Source organism: Leucopleurus acutus, assembly GCF_964270905.1.
Source record: "Leucopleurus acutus genome assembly, chromosome: 3".
NCBI lineage: Eukaryota > Metazoa > Chordata > Mammalia > Artiodactyla > Delphinidae > Leucopleurus > Leucopleurus acutus.
Window position 1 is genome coordinate 26,136,181 of NC_139145.1, and position 20,558 is coordinate 26,156,738.

General features: G+C 43.3%; 1 protein-coding gene across 3 annotated transcripts in view; it reads right to left on the reverse strand.

Moving 5' to 3' along the window:
* Positions 1-18,980, reverse strand: part of SFXN1 (sideroflexin 1) — a 47,947-nt gene extending 28,967 nt beyond the window's left edge. For all 3 annotated transcript variants that reach the window (XM_082836270.1, XM_082836272.1, XM_082836271.1), the window contains exons 1-2: positions 18,890-18,980; positions 3,642-3,814 (exon numbers count right to left, since the gene is read on the reverse strand). In XM_082836270.1, the coding sequence (XP_082692396.1) occupies positions 3,642-3,805 (164 nt within the window). In that variant the 5' untranslated portion in view covers positions 3,806-3,814; positions 18,890-18,980. The remainder of the gene's footprint in view (positions 1-3,641; positions 3,815-18,889) is intronic.
* Positions 18,981-20,558: the final 1,578 nt, after the last annotated feature.

The following is a 20,558-nucleotide window of genomic DNA, read 5'->3' on the forward strand; positions in this document are numbered from 1 at the left end:
TTCTCAAAACCATTCTAACATACATTTCTCTAACATGGTAAAGAGTCAAACCATACATACTTTTGAGTCCACCTCCTATTTAAGGTAAATATTTGGTATACTTTTAATTCCCCCTCTTCCTTTTTTTTAATTAAAAAAATTTTTTTTGATACTACAATCTAGGGCTTTAGATTCAGATAGCTATTACTATTTTTTACAAAACACTTAAAACTTCTTTTTGCCTATACATTGCTTTATAACTAGAAATGTAACAACTATTTCTATTTTAACAGTTTCGACATTCATCACTAGTCTATTTATATTACAGCTTTCTTTTTTTTACTGTAATACAGTATATAACATAAAGTTTACCATCTCAACCATTTTTAACTGTACAGTTTTGTGGTACTAAGCATATTCACATTATTGTCCAACTACTGCCACCATCCATCTATCTCCAGAATGTTTTCATCACCTCCAACTGAGACTGTATTCATTAAACAATAACTCCTGATTCCCTGGCCCCCTAGGCCCTGGCAACCACCATTCTATTTTCCGTCTCTATGAATTTGGCTACTCCTGGCACATTACATAAGTAGTATTGTACAATAATTTGTCCTCTTCTGACTGGCTTATTTCACTTAGCATAATGTCTTCAAGGTTAATCCATGTTGTAGCACGTGTTAGGATTCCCTTCCTTTTTAAGGCTGAATAGTATTCTATTGTGTGAATAGACGACATTTTATTTTTCCATTCATCCATCCATGGACACTTGGGTTGCTTCCACCTTTGTCTATTATGAGTAATGCCACTATGAACACGGGTGTGCAAATATCTGTTCAAGACCCTGCTTCCAATTCTTTTGGGTATATACTCAGAAGTAGAATGGCTGGATCATATGGTAATTCTATTTTGAATTGTTTGAGGAATCACAATATACTATGGATTTCCTATTTTTGAACTCAATTTTGCTTCATCTCCTGACCTCTCAAGAAGGATTTATGAGGAGTTTATTTTTGATGTTGTTATGTATTTTTCTGTTGCCTCTGTAAACAGAGACACTCTGGTATAAAATTCCTGGGTTACATGCTTTCTCCTGGAAACTCGGCACACGTTCCTTTACTGTCCTCTGGCACTCAGTACATAGATAAGAAGATTGAGACTTCTCTGTCATTTGTTCTTTTTTAATAACTTTTTTTCACTGTTTGAATGCTTACGAAATTTTTAAAAGTTGCTTTGTAGAAAAAAGAAAAAAAAAAATCTCCATGTGTGGGTCTCTTTGCCTGAAACAGGGTGAGCCTAATTTGTGGATGTCTGTCCTCACTACAGGACAATCCTTTTATCTACTTACTATGACATCTTTCGCATTTTTCTAGTTTCTCCTTGAGAAGCATCAATAAATTATATCTTCACTCTCCATCCTCTAGTCCCCTGAAATATAATCCTTTTCACACTCTCACCTTTTCATCTATATCAGGAGTTGACAAACTACAGCCCACGCCTATTTCTGAATAGCTGGTGCGCTAAGAGTGGTTTTTCCATTTTTAATGGGTGGTGAAGAAGCAAAACAACAGAGAATGAGACTGTAGGGCCTGCACAGCTGAAAATGTTTATCATCTGGCCCTTTGCAGAAAAAGTGTGCCGACCTCAGATCTTCATCCTTGGAGAGTGACTCAGGTTTATCCCCAGCATCTCTGTTTCCACTTTTTTCTCGGTACCATTGATGTCATTACTTCTCCACCGCTGCCTCCAGTGAAGATTTTAATTTTGCTCTTACAAGTTTAGGGGCTTTGCAATTGCTTTTATGGCTTCTTTTCAACTCCTCTAGCTGTCTTTACATCTCCACCTCTCCTCTTTTAATGGCTTTTATTCCAGCATCATGGAACATTGACTTGCTGGAATTCTGAAATGCGCTTCTGCCGTCTTCCTCTGCCTCGTTCCTCAGGACTTGCTCGTAGGGCTCCAGGACGTTCTGCTTCCCAGGGAGCCCTCTTTCTGCACGGCTGCGCATGCTAAGACCTGGCCAGACTCACTGTTTGGTAACAAAGTTTATAGACCGCCCTTGGTGGCCTCGCTGACTACCCATGTGACAGTCAAATACGTGCCTTGCATGGATTATTCTTGGCATGTTTAGGCTCACAGCTCCCACTAATCCAATTCTCAGCTTATGGCTGACTTTCCCTGAGAGCAGGAGTCAGCAAACTACTGTCTGTGGCCTGTATGGCTGGCTAGCTAAGAGTGATTTTTACATCTTTTAAAGGATTGTAAAACAACCAACCAAACAAAAAGCCCTGGAAAACAAACAAACAAGCAAGCAAACCCCCAAGACACTAAGAAGACTAGGCAGAACATTTAGAATAAGACAGAAATCCTCTGTAGTCCACGAAGGTTGAAATATTTCTTATATGGTCTTCTATCAAGAAAGCTGCATGTCCATCAACAGATGGATGGCTAAAGATGTGGCACACACACACACACACACACACACACACACACACACACACACACAGGAATACTACTCAGCCATAAAAAAGAATGAAATTCTGCCATTTGCAGCAACATGGATGGACTTGGAGGGCATTATACTAAGTGGAATAGGTCAGACAGAGAAAGACAAATGCTGTATGATATCACTTATATGTGGAACATATACATACATATACAACAAACTAGTAAATGTGACAAAAAAGATGCAGGCTTGGGCTTCCCTGGTGGCACAGTGGTTGCGAGTCCGCCTGCCGATGCAGGGGTCACGGGTTCGTGCCCCGGTCCGGGAAGATACCACATGCCTGAGAGCCATGGCCACTGAGCCTGTGCGTCCGGAGCCTGTGCTCCGCAACGGGAGAGGTCACAACAGTGAGAGGCCCGTGTACCGCAGAAAAAAAAAAAAAAAAAAAAAGATGCAGGCTCACAGATATAGAGAACAAACTAGCGGTTATAGTGCGGCGGGGCAACATAGGGGTGGGGGAGTGGGAGGTACAAACTACTGGATGTAAGATAGGCTCAAGGATGTATTGTACAACACGGGGAATATAGCCAATATTTTGTAGTAACTGTAAATGGAGTGTAGCCTTTAAAAATTGTATTAAAATATTAAATAAATTTAAAAAAAAAAGAAAGTTGTGACCATTGCCTTAGAGCATGTCTCTTCTCTCACCTCATGCCTGGCTTTTTGAACTGACAGAGTCCATCCCAAACCTACAAACTGTGTCACCAGCATCCTTCTCATCTGAGCTACTGTATGTGGGGTTTATTCCCTGGGGCTTAATCTGAGAAGAAGCGAACAACCTACCCTAATTCTTGACGACTTGCTTTTTGTCAGATGCAGTCTCTATCTGGAGACAGAAAGTTGTGGATGCAGGTGTGGTTGTATTGTCGAGCAGAAGGCAGGGCTCTAGAAAGGGGACCTCACGGATTCGCACCTATGAGTTGGAGGGATGGCTGGCTTATTTTCAGGTTACTACGAACCCTGGATATCTGTGTTAAGTGTCAACAATGGGGAATGAAACACGTCTTCCTATTTCTTACATTTTTTTTTTTTATAAAAAGGAATCAATTGCAAAAAAAATGTTGAAAAATCACTAAGGGAAGGTTTAAAGACAATAGGCTAACATGATGATCTATTAATATATTAAGCCCCAAAGCATACTTGTTAACGTTACCTGTAATCATGCACTACTTTCCTTGCATCCTCTAGTTGTTCGTTGGTTAACAGAATATTCCTGGGATCAGTTACAGTGAAGAAATGATTGGCTCGTCCAATGAAAGTGCTTTGATCCCATCGAGGTTCCTTGATGTTAATGTTTGGTGGAAGTTCTCCAGACATTGTCCTGGACTGTAGAGGGTCAAAAGGACAGGCCTAGTTAAGACTTACAAAGTCACTACACATTTAGAAACTTTGTAGTCACACTAATCTTCAAATAAAGAGTTATGTACATTCCTATTTATGAAAATAATTTTGCTGTAAATGGCAGAAAGGCTATTTAAATCCAAAGCTAAATTTGTCTGTAAATCTCAATTTATCTTAACCAAATTTCAATGATTTCCCACATAGTTCTTTTTATAAGGACATAGTATTTCATCATCCCTTACTTTGGAAATCTATCCTTCAGAAAAAAATATAAAGAGTTAAAATTAACATTAACAATAACAGTGTCTGAAGTCTGAAACACTTTTTCTGGATGAAAGAACCAACGTCAAACTACTGCGGCATTCTGGTTTACTAAATTTGTTTTTCCTACAAGTAGAAGTGACTAATTATGCAAAAAGGCTTACATGCTAAAATTTCTAGAATTAAAACAAGATTCAGATTCATTCAGCCTTATTCAGCGTATAAACCACCAATCAAAAATGAAAAATTATTCTCCTCAATCTAACAGAGTCATAGTGGGAAAAACACATTTTGACAACCCCATAAATAGTAATAACATAGAACATATTATTTTCCTTATAAAATACTTATTTTCTGGCTAAGAACCATTACTTCTTTCTAAAGTAACTAGTTTCTTTCGCTGAGTAATATACGCTTATTTTTAGAGCTGCTTTGTATTGCTGTAATACATGCTTATTGTAGTATTTTGAATAATATAAGCTTACTGTAGAAAATAAAGAATAAAGAAACAAAATCTGCTATAATTTAGCCATGCTGAAATAACCATTGTTGATGTTTTGATATATTTCCTTGCAGACATTTTCTATACATATTATCCTCTAACTAAAAAAATAAAGTGACATCATACTCTATATTTTAATATCTTGATTGTTTCCTGCTGTACTTATTTCACGAGCACTCCCTGTGGCACTAAATATTCATTTCAGGTATTTAGCAACACCTTCAACCTTTATGTTATTTTCAGTTTTTCACCATGAAAAATAATGCTGTATCCTTGTCTATTAATTTTTTTCCTCATAACTGGTGACTTCCTTCAACTAGATCTCTCTATGTGATATTAGCAGGTCAAAGGATCTTATCACTATAAAGGTTTCAAACCATTGCTTTCTCATACCTCTTTCCTCTTTCTATATTTCCAATATTGGTTCTTATAGTGGCTTTCTTTTCCAGGTATTTTTCATGAAGTTATTTTTCAGTGCTTCACTAGATCATAGGTCTGTTAAGATGTCAGGTGCAGACGCCTGTCACTTGAACTTTATCAGAATCTCAAATTAACACATTTCATGGCCCACTGGATCAAAATCAAGCATGTTAGGCCCAGAGATGTGAGGAATCTAGTATATGTAAAACAGCTGGTCAGTTGAAAGTAAGAAAGTAAAAATCAGCCCCATTATTCATAAAGCAGGCTGGGATGACAAACACAGATAAAGGCAGCTGCAAAGCTAATAGGAAACTGTATTTCTCCCAAGGTCACACTGAAGCTAAAAGGTGTCCTAACAACCTTCTTCTTTGGGTGACCACTGCTTTCTTATCTCATTGAGAAACCCTGTTCTCCACCATCACAGACTGTCAGAAACTTTGCTGTTTGAAATCACACTAGGAAGAATGAATCATCCCACTTTAACACAGAAAAGGAGCCTGGATTTCCAGCCCAGATGCAGAGTTTCAGATTAGGGAGTTTCTGGACACAACATTCTATATCTTTTTTCTTTTTTTAAAAAATTAATTTATTATTATTATTATTTTGGCTGTGTTGGGTTTTCGTTGCTGCACGCGGGCTTTCTCTAGTTGTGGCGAGCAGGGGCTTCTCTTCCTTGTGGTGCGTGGGCTTCTCATTGCGGTGGCTTCTCTTTGTTGCGGAGCATGGGTTCTACGTGCATGGGCTTCAGTAGCTGTGGAAGGCAGGCTCAGCAGTTGTGCCTTGCGGGCTCTAGAGCACAGGCTCAGTAGTCGTGGCGCACAGGCTTTGTTGCTCCACAGCATGTGGGATCTTCCCAGACCAGGGCTTGATTGAACTTGTGTCCCCTGCATTGGCAGGAGGATTCTTAACCAGTGCGCCACCAGGGAAGTCCCTTCCATGTCTTTCTTAACTCTGTAGTTTCCAAGGAAACTTTGTAGTTTCCAGGTCATGGGCTACTTCACAGTTCAGATCTTTACACCCAGCCCTGCTTTGAGCCAATCAAAATATTGCTTCATTAAACTTCCCTAAGTTCCACCATTCTCCAAGATGCTCTGAAAGACCTATCTTTTCCTTTGTTGGTGAGACACTGCCAGTTCCTCCAGTGTGTGGTCTCCCTCATTGAAATACACATGACTTTGTTTAACTAAGGTTTGTCCCTGCTGGTTTTCAGTCAGCTGGGCTATGATAAGAGAAGTGTCTAAATTTCAAATTAGGACACCTCTAAGCCATGAACGTCAAGTCCAGGGATGTAAGGATATAATTTTCACTTCAAAGAGCTGTGTCATTGTATGAAGAAATGTCTCAACTTTGAATAAGAATGTACCAAATGTATTATTTATAAAACATACAAAAAGTCAAACAAAAACTCTAATTCACACCCAGGAGAACAGTTCTCAGACTTGTGTGCAGGGACCTAGGGCTCTGCTGAGGCATGCTAGTGACCTGCAGGGAGTGGAGGGGTGGGTTCTGAGCCCCTGAGTTTATAGTCAACTAGAGCAGGTCTGCTTTCATCTGCTCTCTACATCTGGGTTTTATGGCAATGATCATTTAAAGGGAGGGTTCTAATGCTTGAGGGTTGGGGGGGGGAAGAAAAAGCAAAAAACAAAAAAGTTGAAAATCACTATAGGAGAGGAAAATCTGAAGACCTATGAGACGATTCATAAAGGTCCAGAAGGTTTCAAGGTTTTTTTTTTTTTACTCCAGTTTCCTAAGTCAGCCCTGGCATCCATTTGATTAGTGCCTCTTCAACTATGTCCGGTGAAGGACCTGCTTTGGTTGTTCTAATTTCCGGTCCCATCATGAACCAATACTTTTGTAAACTATATTAAAAATAAATTTTGAAAAAATGAAATAAAAAAGTGGGACACATACAAAAGCCCCCATTTTTATTATTAGGTTCAGCAGATATACTAGAACTCTATCATATTGTTATGAAAGTTCCTAAATGCTTACCCCCAATTTCTGTATTTTCCCCAATATGAGGACACTGGCCTTGTCCAAGGGTCATAATTTGAATTTACACTTAGGCGTATAGATCACAATTTGTTTCTATACTTAAACGTCACCAAATAAATGCTACATATAATCATGTAACTAGAAAAGACAGATAATCTGGTCTAACTCACTTCTGTTTTTGAATGGACCACTAGAAGGTATAATTCTTACCCTCAAGTAGATCGCATACTAAATACAGAACAGATGAAATTCTGACCAGGACAAAACTTTTAGCTTTGTTTTTTCTTTAAGGTCTAGAAAGTGCTCCTACCTTTAGTGTTCACTGACTGGGCACCCACCACGTGACAGATTCTTGGGCTAAATCAGTGAACAAAAGACAAAAATTCCTGCCTTGGTGGAGCTGATGTTGGGTGCTGGCAATGGAAGGGTATACAGACAATAAACAAGGTAAGCCAAGTGTCCACTATATTAGTAGGTAATAAATGGTTTGGGGAAGAATCACAATGGGAAGCATCATGAGGACAGACTGCATTTTTAGACAGGGCAGTCAGGGTAGGCCTCATGGAGAAAATAACAATGGGGCAAGCTCAAAAAGAAGTGAGGAACTGAATCATGTGCGTATCCAGGGGAGCAGCATTCCAGGGAGAAGGAACAGATGTTGCAAAGGCCCTGAAGCAGGTGTCTTCAAAGAACAGCAAGAAGGCATGCAACTGGGGTGGAGAGAGGAAGAGGGAGGGAGACAGGAGATGAGGGGTCAGAGAGGTATGGGGAGGGGTTTAGTTGGAATCACACTGTTTGGCACCTCGTGGCCACCGCGAGGCCTTTGCATTTTACCCTGAGGGAAATGGGAGTCATTGGTGGGTTCCAATCAGAGGACTTACAACTGAAAAGGATGTCTCTGGCTGCTGTGTGGAGAACGCAGTGGGGCTATCAGAGTGGATGCAGGAAGAGCAATTGTAAAGCTCCCGCAGGGATCCAGGAGAGGGCTGATGGTGGCGCAGGTGGCAGCAAGGAGGGGCCACAAGTGCTGACCTTCTGGATACTGTGTTGATGGAGCCAACAGGATTTCCTGAAATCTTGGATGTGGGGTGTGAGAGAAAGAAAAGGCATGACTCCTAAGATGTTTGACTGGAGGAGAAGCAGGTGTCAGGGATCAAACAGCAAGTTCAGGTTTGGATGGATGGAGTTTGTGACGCCTAGGGGACTTCCAAGTGGAGATGTCCAGGAGGCAGTTGCATACGAGAGTCCAGAGTTCAGAGGAGAGATTTAGTCTGCAGATCTTCATCTGTGAGCAGAGACGGCTGAAACTCAAGCAATGGGAGAGCGACAGACAAGTGAACGTAAACAGAGAAGAGATCCGAGACCTCCAATGTTAAGAGGTCAGGAAAGACTAAGTTATAGCAAAGGAGGCTGAGAAAGAGTGACCAGTGGGTAGGAACTCAGCAGAGCGTGGTGTCCTGGAGGACAGGTGAAGTGAGTCTACCTGTAGTCCCATTGGCCAAAAGGAAGAACACCTTGGTAGTTGGTTACTCCCATCTTGGGCTAGTGAAGAGGGGGATACAACTCCTGAAGGGCCATCTAGGGAATGGGAACGCTACAAAGATGGTTATCTTGGCAAATTCTAAAAATTCTTAGCAATGGTGATGGCAAGTAGGGAGTGAATGCACAGCACATTAAATGCCCCCTCTTCGGGGCACTGTTTATTCCTGCAAGGTCACCGGCACAGACTGGTGGTTCCTAACCAACAGAACGCATTGAAATCACCTGGAGAGCTTCTGAAAAAGACAAATACTATCGCCGTTCTAGAGATTCAGACCTAGGAGGTCTTACATAAGGCTGGGCATGTGATTCTGCAGGCGCTCTGGGTCTCGACCTCCAGCTCTCTGGGCACCAGGCTGTGACTCTCCATGAAGCTGGGAGCTGTTTCCTTCCCTGCATCTTTCTCTGTGCCGCCTATGCCTTCCCCCAGGCCCGAGCAATCTGCAGTGCTTCCCAGTGGATATCTGATACTGATTTTTTTCTCATAAAATTGAGTACCAAGCAATATATCTTCCTTTTAAAGTATAATTCTCACTATTTCCCCTTCACACTTAATATATATAACAATAGCACGAACAAAAAATTAAAATGTAGCTTTCATAGAATTCTAGTTCTTAATAACCAACCGTCTCCAATTTGTTAAACATAGGGCAAGCTTCAGGTCAAGCTGTTGAAAACATGATCTGGTTTTACAACATGGTGCTTCATAAAATAAAGATGTTCTATTGCATAAGAGCTGGAGAGGGTCTTAAAAATAATCCACCCAATGTTCTCATCATGTAGAAAACAGAGGCACAGAGGGGGAAATAACTTGTCCAGGGTGTGCTCCTGGTGATGGTGGCAGAAGGAAGTGGGCGAGGATGCAAAGCCAGACAGAACTCCTGAGCACTGGTCAACCCGTTTACTCTTTCTACTCTATTACTCTCTTTTAGCTATTCCCCTCCCCCCCCCCCCCCCCGGCCAAAGTACAGCAATTAATGTCTGCACAGAATTGGTATCTTTGAAGCTCTCCTTTTCTCCTTTCAATAAAAACAGCTTTACTCACACCACGAAGCTCTGCGCTACGCTAACCCTCTGGTGCCTCCATAGTGTATGTGAGAAGAATGCTGTGGAGGCCTCACAAAGTCTCTTTTTTGTTTTTAATTGAAGTACAGTTGATTTACAATGTTGCGTTAGTTTCTGGTGTAAAGCAAAGTGATTCAGATATATATATATATATATATATATATATATATACACACACACACACATACCTATGTATGTAAGTATGTGTGTATGTGTGTGTGTGTGTGTGTATGTGTGTCTGTATTCTTTTTCAGATTCTTTTCCATTATAGGTTATTATAAGATACGGAATACAGTTCCCTGTACTATACAGTGGGACCTTGTTACTTATCTATTTTATATAGAGTAGTGTGTACAAAGTCGCTTCTTAAAAAGGCAAAGAAAAAGGAGATAGATGGGGAAAGGAAACCCCACATTTTCGGAGTTTCTATTGCATACAAGGAACTGGGCTGGATGCTTGCCTAAGAGTGCAAGCCCCTACCATGTGCCAGTGGCAGAAGAGTCTATGTCAGTTTTCGCAACGCTGTGCTTTACGCATATTGTGCACACTTCACAGAAGAGGAAAGTAAGATTCTGAGACGTCACTCACAGCTACCCCCTTATCTCCCGGCAAGGGAGGAAGCAGGCTTATCATCAGACTACAGGCCAAGCCCACCAAAACCCCAACACTGAACGCTTATACTGATCCACTTCGTATAGACTTGGGGTGGGCAGAATCGTGCCCGCCCAAAGATGTCCACCTCCCAACCGCCACAGGATCTGAATCGATTACCTTACACCGCAAAGGTGGTTGCTGGTATGATTAAGTTAAGGCTCTTGAGACTAGGAAACCACCTTGGATTATTTAGGGGGGCCTGTTAATCACAAGGGTCCTTATAAGAGAAAGAGGCAGGCAGGAGAGGCAGAATCAGAGAAGTAGATGTGACAAGGGACAAGCAGAGCTTGGAGTGATGCCACGAGCCAAGGCAGGTGCACAGCTTCTGGAAGCTGGAAACAGCAGGGAAACAGATGCTCCCTTGGAGCCTCCAGGAACAATACAGAACCATTTAGGCTTCTGGCTTCTGACTTCAGAACAGTAAGCTAATACACAGTTGTTTTGTTTTAAGGTACATTTGTGGTAATATGCTAAATAGCAATAGGCTACTAATTCAGCACTCTTTTCCCCTACTTAAAAGGATTTTATTTTGTAAATAAGTTCATTTAGAAAACAAACTTACGGTTACCAAAGGGGAAAGGAGGGGGGGCGAGGGAGGGATAAATTAGGAGTTTGAGAGTACCATATATACACTACTATATATAAAATAAACAACAAGGACCTACACCTATAGTTCTCTGTGTGTATAGCACAAGGAACTATACTTGGTATTTTGTGATAACCTATATGGGAAAAGAATCTGAAAAAGAACATATATATATATATATATATATATATATATATATATATATATATATATCTGAATCACTTTACTGTACACCTGAAACTAACACAACATTGTAAATCAACTATACTTCAATAAGAATAAATAAATAAATAAATTTCAAGAGAATTTTAGTAGAGCTCTATACTGGTGTAAGTAATACCAACTAGACTTGAGAGCCTGTCCTGCCCCCACCAATTTCAAAACCATAAGGCTAATCAGGAATACCATATGAACATTCTTACAAAGCTGATCTCAAACCAGATAAAATTTTAATTATTGACTAGGACTCCCATGTTCCAATTAGACAAGCATTTTCACACACCAACCTTCAAGCCCAGGAACAGTTTTCACTTTTTTCCCACTCTAAAAAAATAACCAGTTTCTATAATTAGGGGTCCAGTTTTCAAAAAAAATATTTCTTATTTTGCACTAAAAAAACAGTGCATCCAGGCGCTGCTGCCCTGGATCACTACTGGTCTCCCTCCAGTTGTGGACCTGGGAGCAGCTCTGCACATCTGGCCAAGACGCAGGGGGCCACGGCTGGGGCTCCTGACCCAGTAGCGGCCTCCGGGGCCAAGGCACCCCCATGGCCTTGGTTGCTATGCGGGGGTCCCTGGGGTACATCACCTTCCTACCTGCCTCATCGCCAGGGCTTGGTGGGCTGGTCACTTGGTCGGCGACCTGCAGCATCCAGGACGCCCACCAGCTGCCGGGGTCTGCGCTTTGGGATCATCCACCCCACAAACTCGGTACCGAGCAGTGGGCCAGGGGCGGAGGCCACCGCGGGCACCTTCGTGGGAAGGAAGCGAAGTCCCAGGGGTGGTAGGGCAAGAAATGGATTTGGTTTCCCCACTGTCTGGTTTCTGCAGGAAGAGCACAGCCATCCCTGAACTTGTGGTTTCTGGACTTTCCTCTCTGTCTCCTCACCAAGGTTGACGTTGGTCAAAGATCAGATACCTTTCCAGAGAGTTCTTAAGCACCACTGACCACGCAGTTCTGACAGTATTTCATGACAATGTATGGTGACAGTTTAGAACAAGTGCTTCTCAGCTAAGAATTTCTGCAAAGTAGACTGCGTAAGTCATTCTGCTGTACAGCCCTAGCAATGATACTGGGGACCATGCGGATGATTGCAAAGCCACAATGGCTCAAAAGAAAGTTTCAGAGAACAAGGTATATATATGTATATATACATACATATATGTATATATCGTCCAATTTCAGGGGTGGCAGAGATAAGGGAAAATGCCACACCTCCAAGGGACAGGCTGCACGGGACACCAAACAATGTGTTCAAGGAAGTGCAAGTGTATCAGCTTTACAACAAGCCATGCAAGTGAAAGATGCCATGGACAGACTTAGAAGAGATGAGTGGGAGGATCTTCTCTCTGCCACGTCTATCTGAGGCTTTGACAGTTATGCAGAAGGGTGGAAATATCTTCAGAAATTTAGAGAGGCTATAGAAGGAGAGACAGGAGAGACAGGAAAGGTGGAAATATCACAGCTACAGATTGATTAAGTGAAGAGCTTCCCAAGGAGAAATTTACTAACCAGTGACCAGCTGATTGAATAGCTGCAGATGGTCAACTGTGGAATGTTATGGTTTACACATAATCTTATCAGTAGATTTCTGATGTTCAACAAACTCAGTTTCCATGACCTGAAGAAATGATGGAATAGGGGGTGTAGAGAAGCAAAGGAGGCTGGAAGATTCTGGAACAGAGGCGTTAACAGGAACTGACCTGTGAAAGGAGGTGTCTGTATATTTCAATAGTTATAATGTTGCTTTTTTTTTTTTTTTTTTTTTTTGCGGTACACGGGCCTCCCACAGCTGCAGCCTCCCCTGCCGTGGAGCATAGGCTCCGGACGTGCAGGCCCAGCGGCCATGGCTCACGGTCCCAGCTGCTCCGCGGCATGTGGGATCTTCCCGGACCGGGGCACGAACCCGCATCCCCTGCATCGGCAGGCGGATTCTCAACCACTGCGCCACCAGGGATGCCCTATAATGTTGCTTTTTGACACTTGACCAACTGAGGTGTTAATTCTGACTTAAGAATCTTTTTTTTAAAATGAATGATTTCAAAGAAAAATTTGGATTGTAAAGGTATGAAAATATTTTTTTGTATGAGAAAAGAAGTGGGATTCAAAAAAAATTTCTGTAGTGACTGACATCACTTATGCTAAGAAATAAAGTCAAGGCTTTGTTACCTAAAGACAAAATCAATAAACTAAGAATGACAGCTATCTGGGGCCATTAATAATTATAGCATTAGATTGCATTTAAATGAGTCATTCCTAAAGGTATTATTTTACAGATTATATACGTTAATACATTAATTAACCCCTCAAAGGGGATAGAAATAATCTCTTAGAGGGGAAAAAAAATCCTGTTAAAATTCAATCTCTTGGCTAAGGGGTTTTGGGTAAATATAGTATCATGAAGCCTCATCAAAACTCATCAAAATGAATTTCTCCAAGTTTTCTTTATTCATTCATTCATAAACGAAATTAATATATGCATTCAGTATGCACTGAAGGCCTCTCCTATACCCAGCACTGGCTTGGCCCTGGATTTGGAAAGACCCACCATGCGGTAAATAAACTGAAAGGCTAACATATTCTAATGAAAACAACCTAAACTTCCCCAAACGTACTTACAGACACCCTTCTCATATAGAGCTCATTATGGGTGGACATCACCCACCTCTGTCCATGCAGTCTTCAACTGAGTTATCAGATTACTAACCTGGGTAAACCTTATTGAAGACTGTGATACGAATGATTCTCATATCCAAATCTGTACACACTTTTCAAAAACATCTATTATTTCAGTGAAGTAAACCTGGTTTAACATCCACAATAACTCAGTCAGAATTTATAAGCTTTTAAAGCCAAAATGAGTGCCATGACAAAGATTCTCTAGTCGTAATATTGTATTACACATTATAGGCCTACTGGAAATGGTACTTAACTCCATCTTTTTTCAAGTCATTATTTAAGTTATATCACAACCTTCATCACCAATTCTTGGAGGGCAATACTGTCTCCCTTTTAGGTTAGATGTTACACAGTCAGTGCACAGCTATGCAAGGGCGAGGACCACCCCCTGACTCAGAGGCCCAGGACCACTTCCCACCACACACAAGCCTTCATGGCTGGTAAACAGTCTGCTCCAATTAGACAACGGTGATCAGTTTCATTGCCAAATAACTTTACTGAACCAGTTGGTTAGTGGAACTTGAATTTCTGGCTCCAAGCCACACCTCCCTAACTGCCCTGTAACCTGGAATCCTCCGATGGAGGTGATGAGGGAAGGGGTGTGTAGTGGTTAGGGGCTTATGCTGGTGGAGGCAATAGACCTGAGTTCCAATGCCAGCTCCACCGACGACTCTGTGACCTTGTACACATTATCCCAATGCCCCAAGTTTCTGCATCTTTATCAGCAAAATTAGGATGCTGCTTAATAATAACACTAATGTTTAATAACCACATATCATAAGAGCCCTCCTTATATGACCCCATCTAACCCTCATAAGGGTTTGGTTACAAGGAAGCGGTGCTGCCAGGGTGTGATGTTTTATTACCCGGCTCCAGAATCCCTGCTCCTTGGGGAGGTAGTGTTGACCTGGAAAGCAGCTTCCTGGAAATCCTGATTCAGTAAAGCGGGGGTGGAGCCTAGGAAGGTGATCCTTAAGAAATACACCAGGGGTATCCTATGATCAGCTAAGTTTGGGAAACACTCTGTGGGAAAGGATATAAAACCTATAGATAAATAACCAAATGCCCTACCAGCTAAGGGAAGATTCTTACCTTCTTTCAGGGGCAATAGAAATATTTAGATGACTCCATGGCCACTCAGGCTGGTTGCTGGCTGGGTCCTGTCGAGGAAGGCTCCCTGCCCTGCAGCCTGGTCTGCTGAGTACCTACCCTGCCAACCCACGGAATTGAGAACTGGACTTGAACCACTGCAATCTGGATTAGAGTCCTGACTCTGTCTCTTCCTTTCTAAGCATGTCACTGGGGGAGTCATCTCCCCTCTCTGAACCTCAATTTTCTCGTCTGTAAGATGGAGATGAGAGTTGGCTGACACAGTTGGAAGAATTAGGAAACTGAAGTGTGCAAGAGGGCTTTATTGACCTTTATTAAGTGTAAAGGGCTAAACAAAGGTAGAGTCATTACTAACATGTCATTCTCCAAGCAAGGAATCTCCTGCCCTCATTGGCTCAAGTCCTGCACAGAAACACAGTGGCTGGTAGTATTGGTGGGGTTGGTGGTGGGGGGAGGGTGGGAAATGCAAGGGCACTTGGCTTCCTGAAGATGATGCCTAAGAAAAGTGATTTTCCCTGAGATAAGCTTTATTTCAAACTTTTAGCTACCAAGAAAATGCTTAACTACTGGGAAAAAAAAAAAGAATTTTCCAAAACTTCACAGAAAACAAACTAGCAGGGAATGTGCTTTCTCAGGGACTTGGTAAGAAAGACCTTTAACCCTGGCTAAAGATTAACAACGCTAATTAAATTATTAAACTGGAAACTTATTGTTAGTTATGTTTTAACTAACATAATGCAGTTGTTTACTGCATTTGAAAGAGTTGAAAAAGAGTCTGGTTGCTCTTGGTTTATTTAGTTAGGGCCAGAGAGGTGTGATGTACCCTATCAAAGTCACTATAGGGGTACATGGCTGAGCACCCATTGTGGGCCAGACACAGGGTGTTCCACGTGTTACTAGACTGCTAAATTCTCACTTCAGCTAAGAAATTTCCCCCTACTTTGCAGAGTTACTCAGAGAAATCAAGTGCCACGCCCAAGAAGGCAGTTCGGCCTGACTTTATACCCCACTTCTGACCCTTGCGGGGCCAGAAGTGATGTGCCTGGCAAGGGCAGTCACGTTCATTGAAGGCACACATTTCCTCATTTGGCTTTGTGATGGTCGTCCACACACAGCATTTCTCTCTTATGGGCATGGCCACACAAGAGATCAAATTATAGATCAGAGGGGCTTCCCTGGTGGCGCAGTGGTTGAGAGTCCGCCTGCCGATGCAGGGGACACGGGTTCGTGCCCCGGTCTGGGGAGATCCCACATGCCGCGGAGCGGCTGGGCCCGTGAGCCATGGCCGCTGAGCCTGCACGTCCGGAGCCTGTGCTCCGCAATGGGAGAGGCCACAACAGTGAGAGGCCCGCGTACCACCAAAAAAAAAAAAAATTATAGATCAGAAAGTTGAATCCTGTGCTAAGAAGCAGATTCTTTCAAAGGGCATTTCCACTCAGCAATAGCTTTCTGTTGCATACCCTCCTCTATTCCAGGGACAGGTCTGCATGGAGACATGGGGCCTGTGTAGTAGAATCAGGAACCCATGGGGAATGACTGCCTTCTGTCTGTCTCCCTGCCACCATACTCCCTGCCTCCACTCCCCATCCACATGGCAGATCCCATTCTTCTATGAACTTTAAAACACCCAGGTAACAATACAATCATTGTTCATATTCTGGTGAACCTCAAGATCAACTTTGGGTTTCTTAATCAATTTCTTATGATGAGTGAAGTTCTTATCCATTTTTTAAAAAAAATTCTATTAGTTTTTACTTGAGATGGTGGTATCAGCCTGTAAAAATAATAAAGTACTCCCGAACTGTAGTATTTTGGACATATTCAGTTGAATATTTTCCCACCTACTTTAAAGAATCAAGTAACAGATTATATATACTGTGTATGAAAATATTTCACAAAGTAATAGCAGTTAACTAAAAACTTAATAACTTTGAACTTTGTATAATTAAGTATAGGTTTGATATGTATTCTGACAATAATTTTTCACTGTCTAGGTAAGAGTCAGCCTTTTAAAAAAATGACTTAGTGCTGATTTCTTACCTTTAACCTCAAACAAAAGGTTGGTTCTATTCACAATTATACTCCAGCCGAATGCATCTAACCACGGCTTGCTTAGTAGGATGTAGATGCCATATTTCATTCTAATGCATCAGAGAGCAAAGAAGTTTTATGATGGATCTGCTCTAAGGGTCACTGCTGCTCTGGTTGTCTTCTCAGCTTCCTCTGCAGGAAGTGAGGAGGGGGAAGGGGTCCCCTCCCTCTGACAACATCTTTGTATACTCATCCACATGGGATTTCATAAAACTTTTACAGAATATTAAAAGCATTCTAAATATTTTCCTGATCCTGAATTACATCTACTCCTTGCTATACAGCTTCTTCTCTGACAACTGCAAGCACAGATACCCCTTTCCTGAAAGCCCATGGGACTTAAATGCTTGCCTGCTCAAGCAAAGCCTTGAATACATACTTAAAGCAATCATATGTTAGAGCTGGATAGAAACCGATATATCCTCCTCTCCAAACACCATCATTTTTTGCAAACTAGACAACTGCAGTCCTGAGGCGAGCAAGGAGCTGCTTGAGGTCCCAGAACCTCCTGGTGGAGCCTCCACTCATCCTCCCAGATTTCCCTCTCAGCTTACAGCTCTTACATGGCAAGTTCAGCACCACAAGAGCTGCAAAGTCTCCTTATTTACCTGTATACCCGAGCACCTATTACAGTGCCTGGAACATGGAAGCAGCTCAGCAAACTGCGGACGGGCAAAGGAAGAGAAAAGCTGGAGACACGCAAGTAAAAATCTAGAAGATGAGGCAGAAGAGAGATTATGACTGAGAAAAGTAAAAACAAAATGCCATGGGGCTTCAGAAGGCAGTTGCCCATGGAGTGGTTAAGTGCCCGAGCTCTAAAGTCACTCATACTGAGCTTTCTCATTCAGGCACTCAACAAATATTCAGTGAGGGTCTCCCTGGTGCAGGGAACAGACAGATGAGCAAGACAAACAGAGGCCCTGATCACAAGCAGAGAATCAAACAAGCAAGTAAACAGTTAATTTCAACTGGTGACAAATTCTCTTAAGGAAAAAATCACAGGGGTAATCTAACAGAGGATGTGTGCATGAAGGGGCAATTTCAAACAACACAGCCAAGGGAGAGCATCTCTGAGGAAGTAACATGTAAGCTGAGACTACAGATGACCAACTGTGTGACTTTAGGCAGGTTACACAACCTCTCTGAGCCCCAGTTTCCTTCCCCATCTGGATTAGGAAGGCAAGGCCAAGTACCTCATGGGGCTGGAGGAATGTAAAAGTAGATGGACCTGAATCACATGCAAACTCTTAGTAGGCATTATGTCTATTGTCATTCTGAGAAGGTTAGAGGCTCGTGACAAGTGGGAAAGCTCAGGCGGTCAGCACGGAAATGCAAGGTCCGGGCAGGATCACTCCTGTTCCCATTACCTGCTTTTCTCTTCCCTACTAGATTGCGAGTTCTAGGGCAGGGGCCAGGTGGTCTCTGATCTCCGAGCCCCCCCCTCTGCGCCAGGAGGAGAAGCCAGGAGCTAGGACCTTGAGGGGCGTGGGAGTCGGTGCCACCGAACCACCGAGCAATCGCTCGCGCCAGTCCCCGCCGTGGCCTGTCCCCGCGGCAGCCATCTTGGGTGTCCTCCCCGCGGCGAGTTTCGTCACGCGGCCGCGGGGACAGCGTGGCAGGGCGCGTGCGGGCGTGGATGGGTGAGCCCCCTCCCATGCCGGGAGACCCACTCCACCGCGGGGGCTCAGGGGGAGCTCGGAGGAGGTCAGGCTGCTAGAGATGGGGAGCTCAGGCATTGGGATGGCAGGGGTCTCCAAGGTGTAGGGACCCCCTGGCACGGGGAGTCCCGGGCATGGCGAGGGGGCTTCTGACCTCCCAGCCCCGGTGTCTCCTGGCAGCCGGCCCGCGGGAGCGCGCCCCCGCTCCAGCCCGCGCCCCTCCGCCAGGCTCCCTGCGCGTTTCCAACCCACAGCACCCGGGTCCGCGGCCCACGACTCACCGCTCCCCCCCGGCCACAACCCGCGCCGCTCTGGGAACCCGCTCAGCGCCGCCTCCGCCGCCACCGGAAGCGCTTGTCCCGCCACGGCCGCCCTGCGCGCCGCCGCCGTCCGGAGCGCGCCCTCGGAGCGCGTCCCCGTGCGGAGCCCAGAGGCCCGGCTGGGCTGGGCGGCGGCCGCGCGCGGGAGGCCCCGGACGCGCCATCGCAGTCGCTGCGCTCTGGAAGCAGCCTCCGCCTGGTCCAGGCGCAATCCTCTGTGCCCGCGCTTTTGCTTCTGGCTCCATCATGAACTCCGAAGTTCACCCTCACCGCGGTGCGGGCTCCGTGCCATGTTTCCCATTTCGGTTTCCCCGAGACCGACCCCTTACTTGATCATTTCTCAGTTCCCAGGGTCTTACATAGTCAGCATCCTCTCATTCATTCATTCAAACCATTGTTTCCCAAAGTGTGGAATTTGGCACCACTGGGGCTACAAGGCGATTTTAGGTGGTACAAGGGCCATGACCTGATTTATGTCTAAACAAGAACCATCATCCTGGCTGCTGTGTGAATAGGCTGTAGAGGAGATGACGTGGAGGCAGAGGAGCCAGTAGGGAGGCTACCCGGGGCTAACCAGGGGAGAAATGACGGTGGCTTGGACCAGGTTGGTAACAGGAGAGGCGGTGAGAATTATTGGATTCCGGGTATATCTTGGAGACAGGTGAAATTTAATAAGTAGTGAAATTAAATCATGTTCATGGATAGGAAGATTCGATTTTTAAAGTCGTAAATTCTCCCCAAATTAACCTAAAAATATAATGCAATACCAAACAAAATTCTGTCAACTCTAGTGGGTATAAGAGTTTGGTGTATAACTTGACAGGGTGACTGTAAAATGTATATGAAAAATAAAGAGCCAGAAATAGCCAAAACTATTTTGAAGAAAAAGAGCAGGGTGGAGTGACTCATCCTATGAACACAGAGAGGTTGTGTGTTTGTGCAGGGATCAACAAATAGTGCAGGCAAATAAGAGGTACCAGACACACACCCTGCACATACAGAAACCTTCTATTAGCTGCATCCTAAGTGAACGGGAAGGTTAGATATTCATTAAATGACGCTGGGGCAATTGAACCCCTACCTTAAACCATATATAAAACTGAACTTCAGGCACATTAAAGACCCAAATATGAAAAAAAAAAACTCCCAACTTTTTAGCAGACAATATAGGAGGGTATTTTTATGACTGGGGATAAGGATGCATTCTTAAATAAACACAAAATGGATGGAATATAAAGGAAAGATTGAAAAGTTAAACCTCATTAAAACTAAAAAAGTCATGCTCACCAATGATAGCATAATAAAAGGGAAAGAGTTCACAGACTGGCAGGAAATATTTTCAATACATGATCTGGCAAAGAATACATATGGAGAAAATATTAAAAAGTTTTCAAATTAATAAGAAAAAAGAGAAACAATCCAATAGATAAACAAATAAAAAACAAGAAGCATGCAATTCACGGAGACAGAAAAACAAATGACCCTGATACCTAAAAAAAAAATCAACCTGGATAGGGATTTGGGCACTCAGCGTAGGTTTCACAGATAGTTTTTTTTTTTTTGCGGTAAGTGGGCCTCTCACTGTTGTGGCCTCTCCCGTTGCGGAGCACAGGCTCCGGAACCGCAGGCT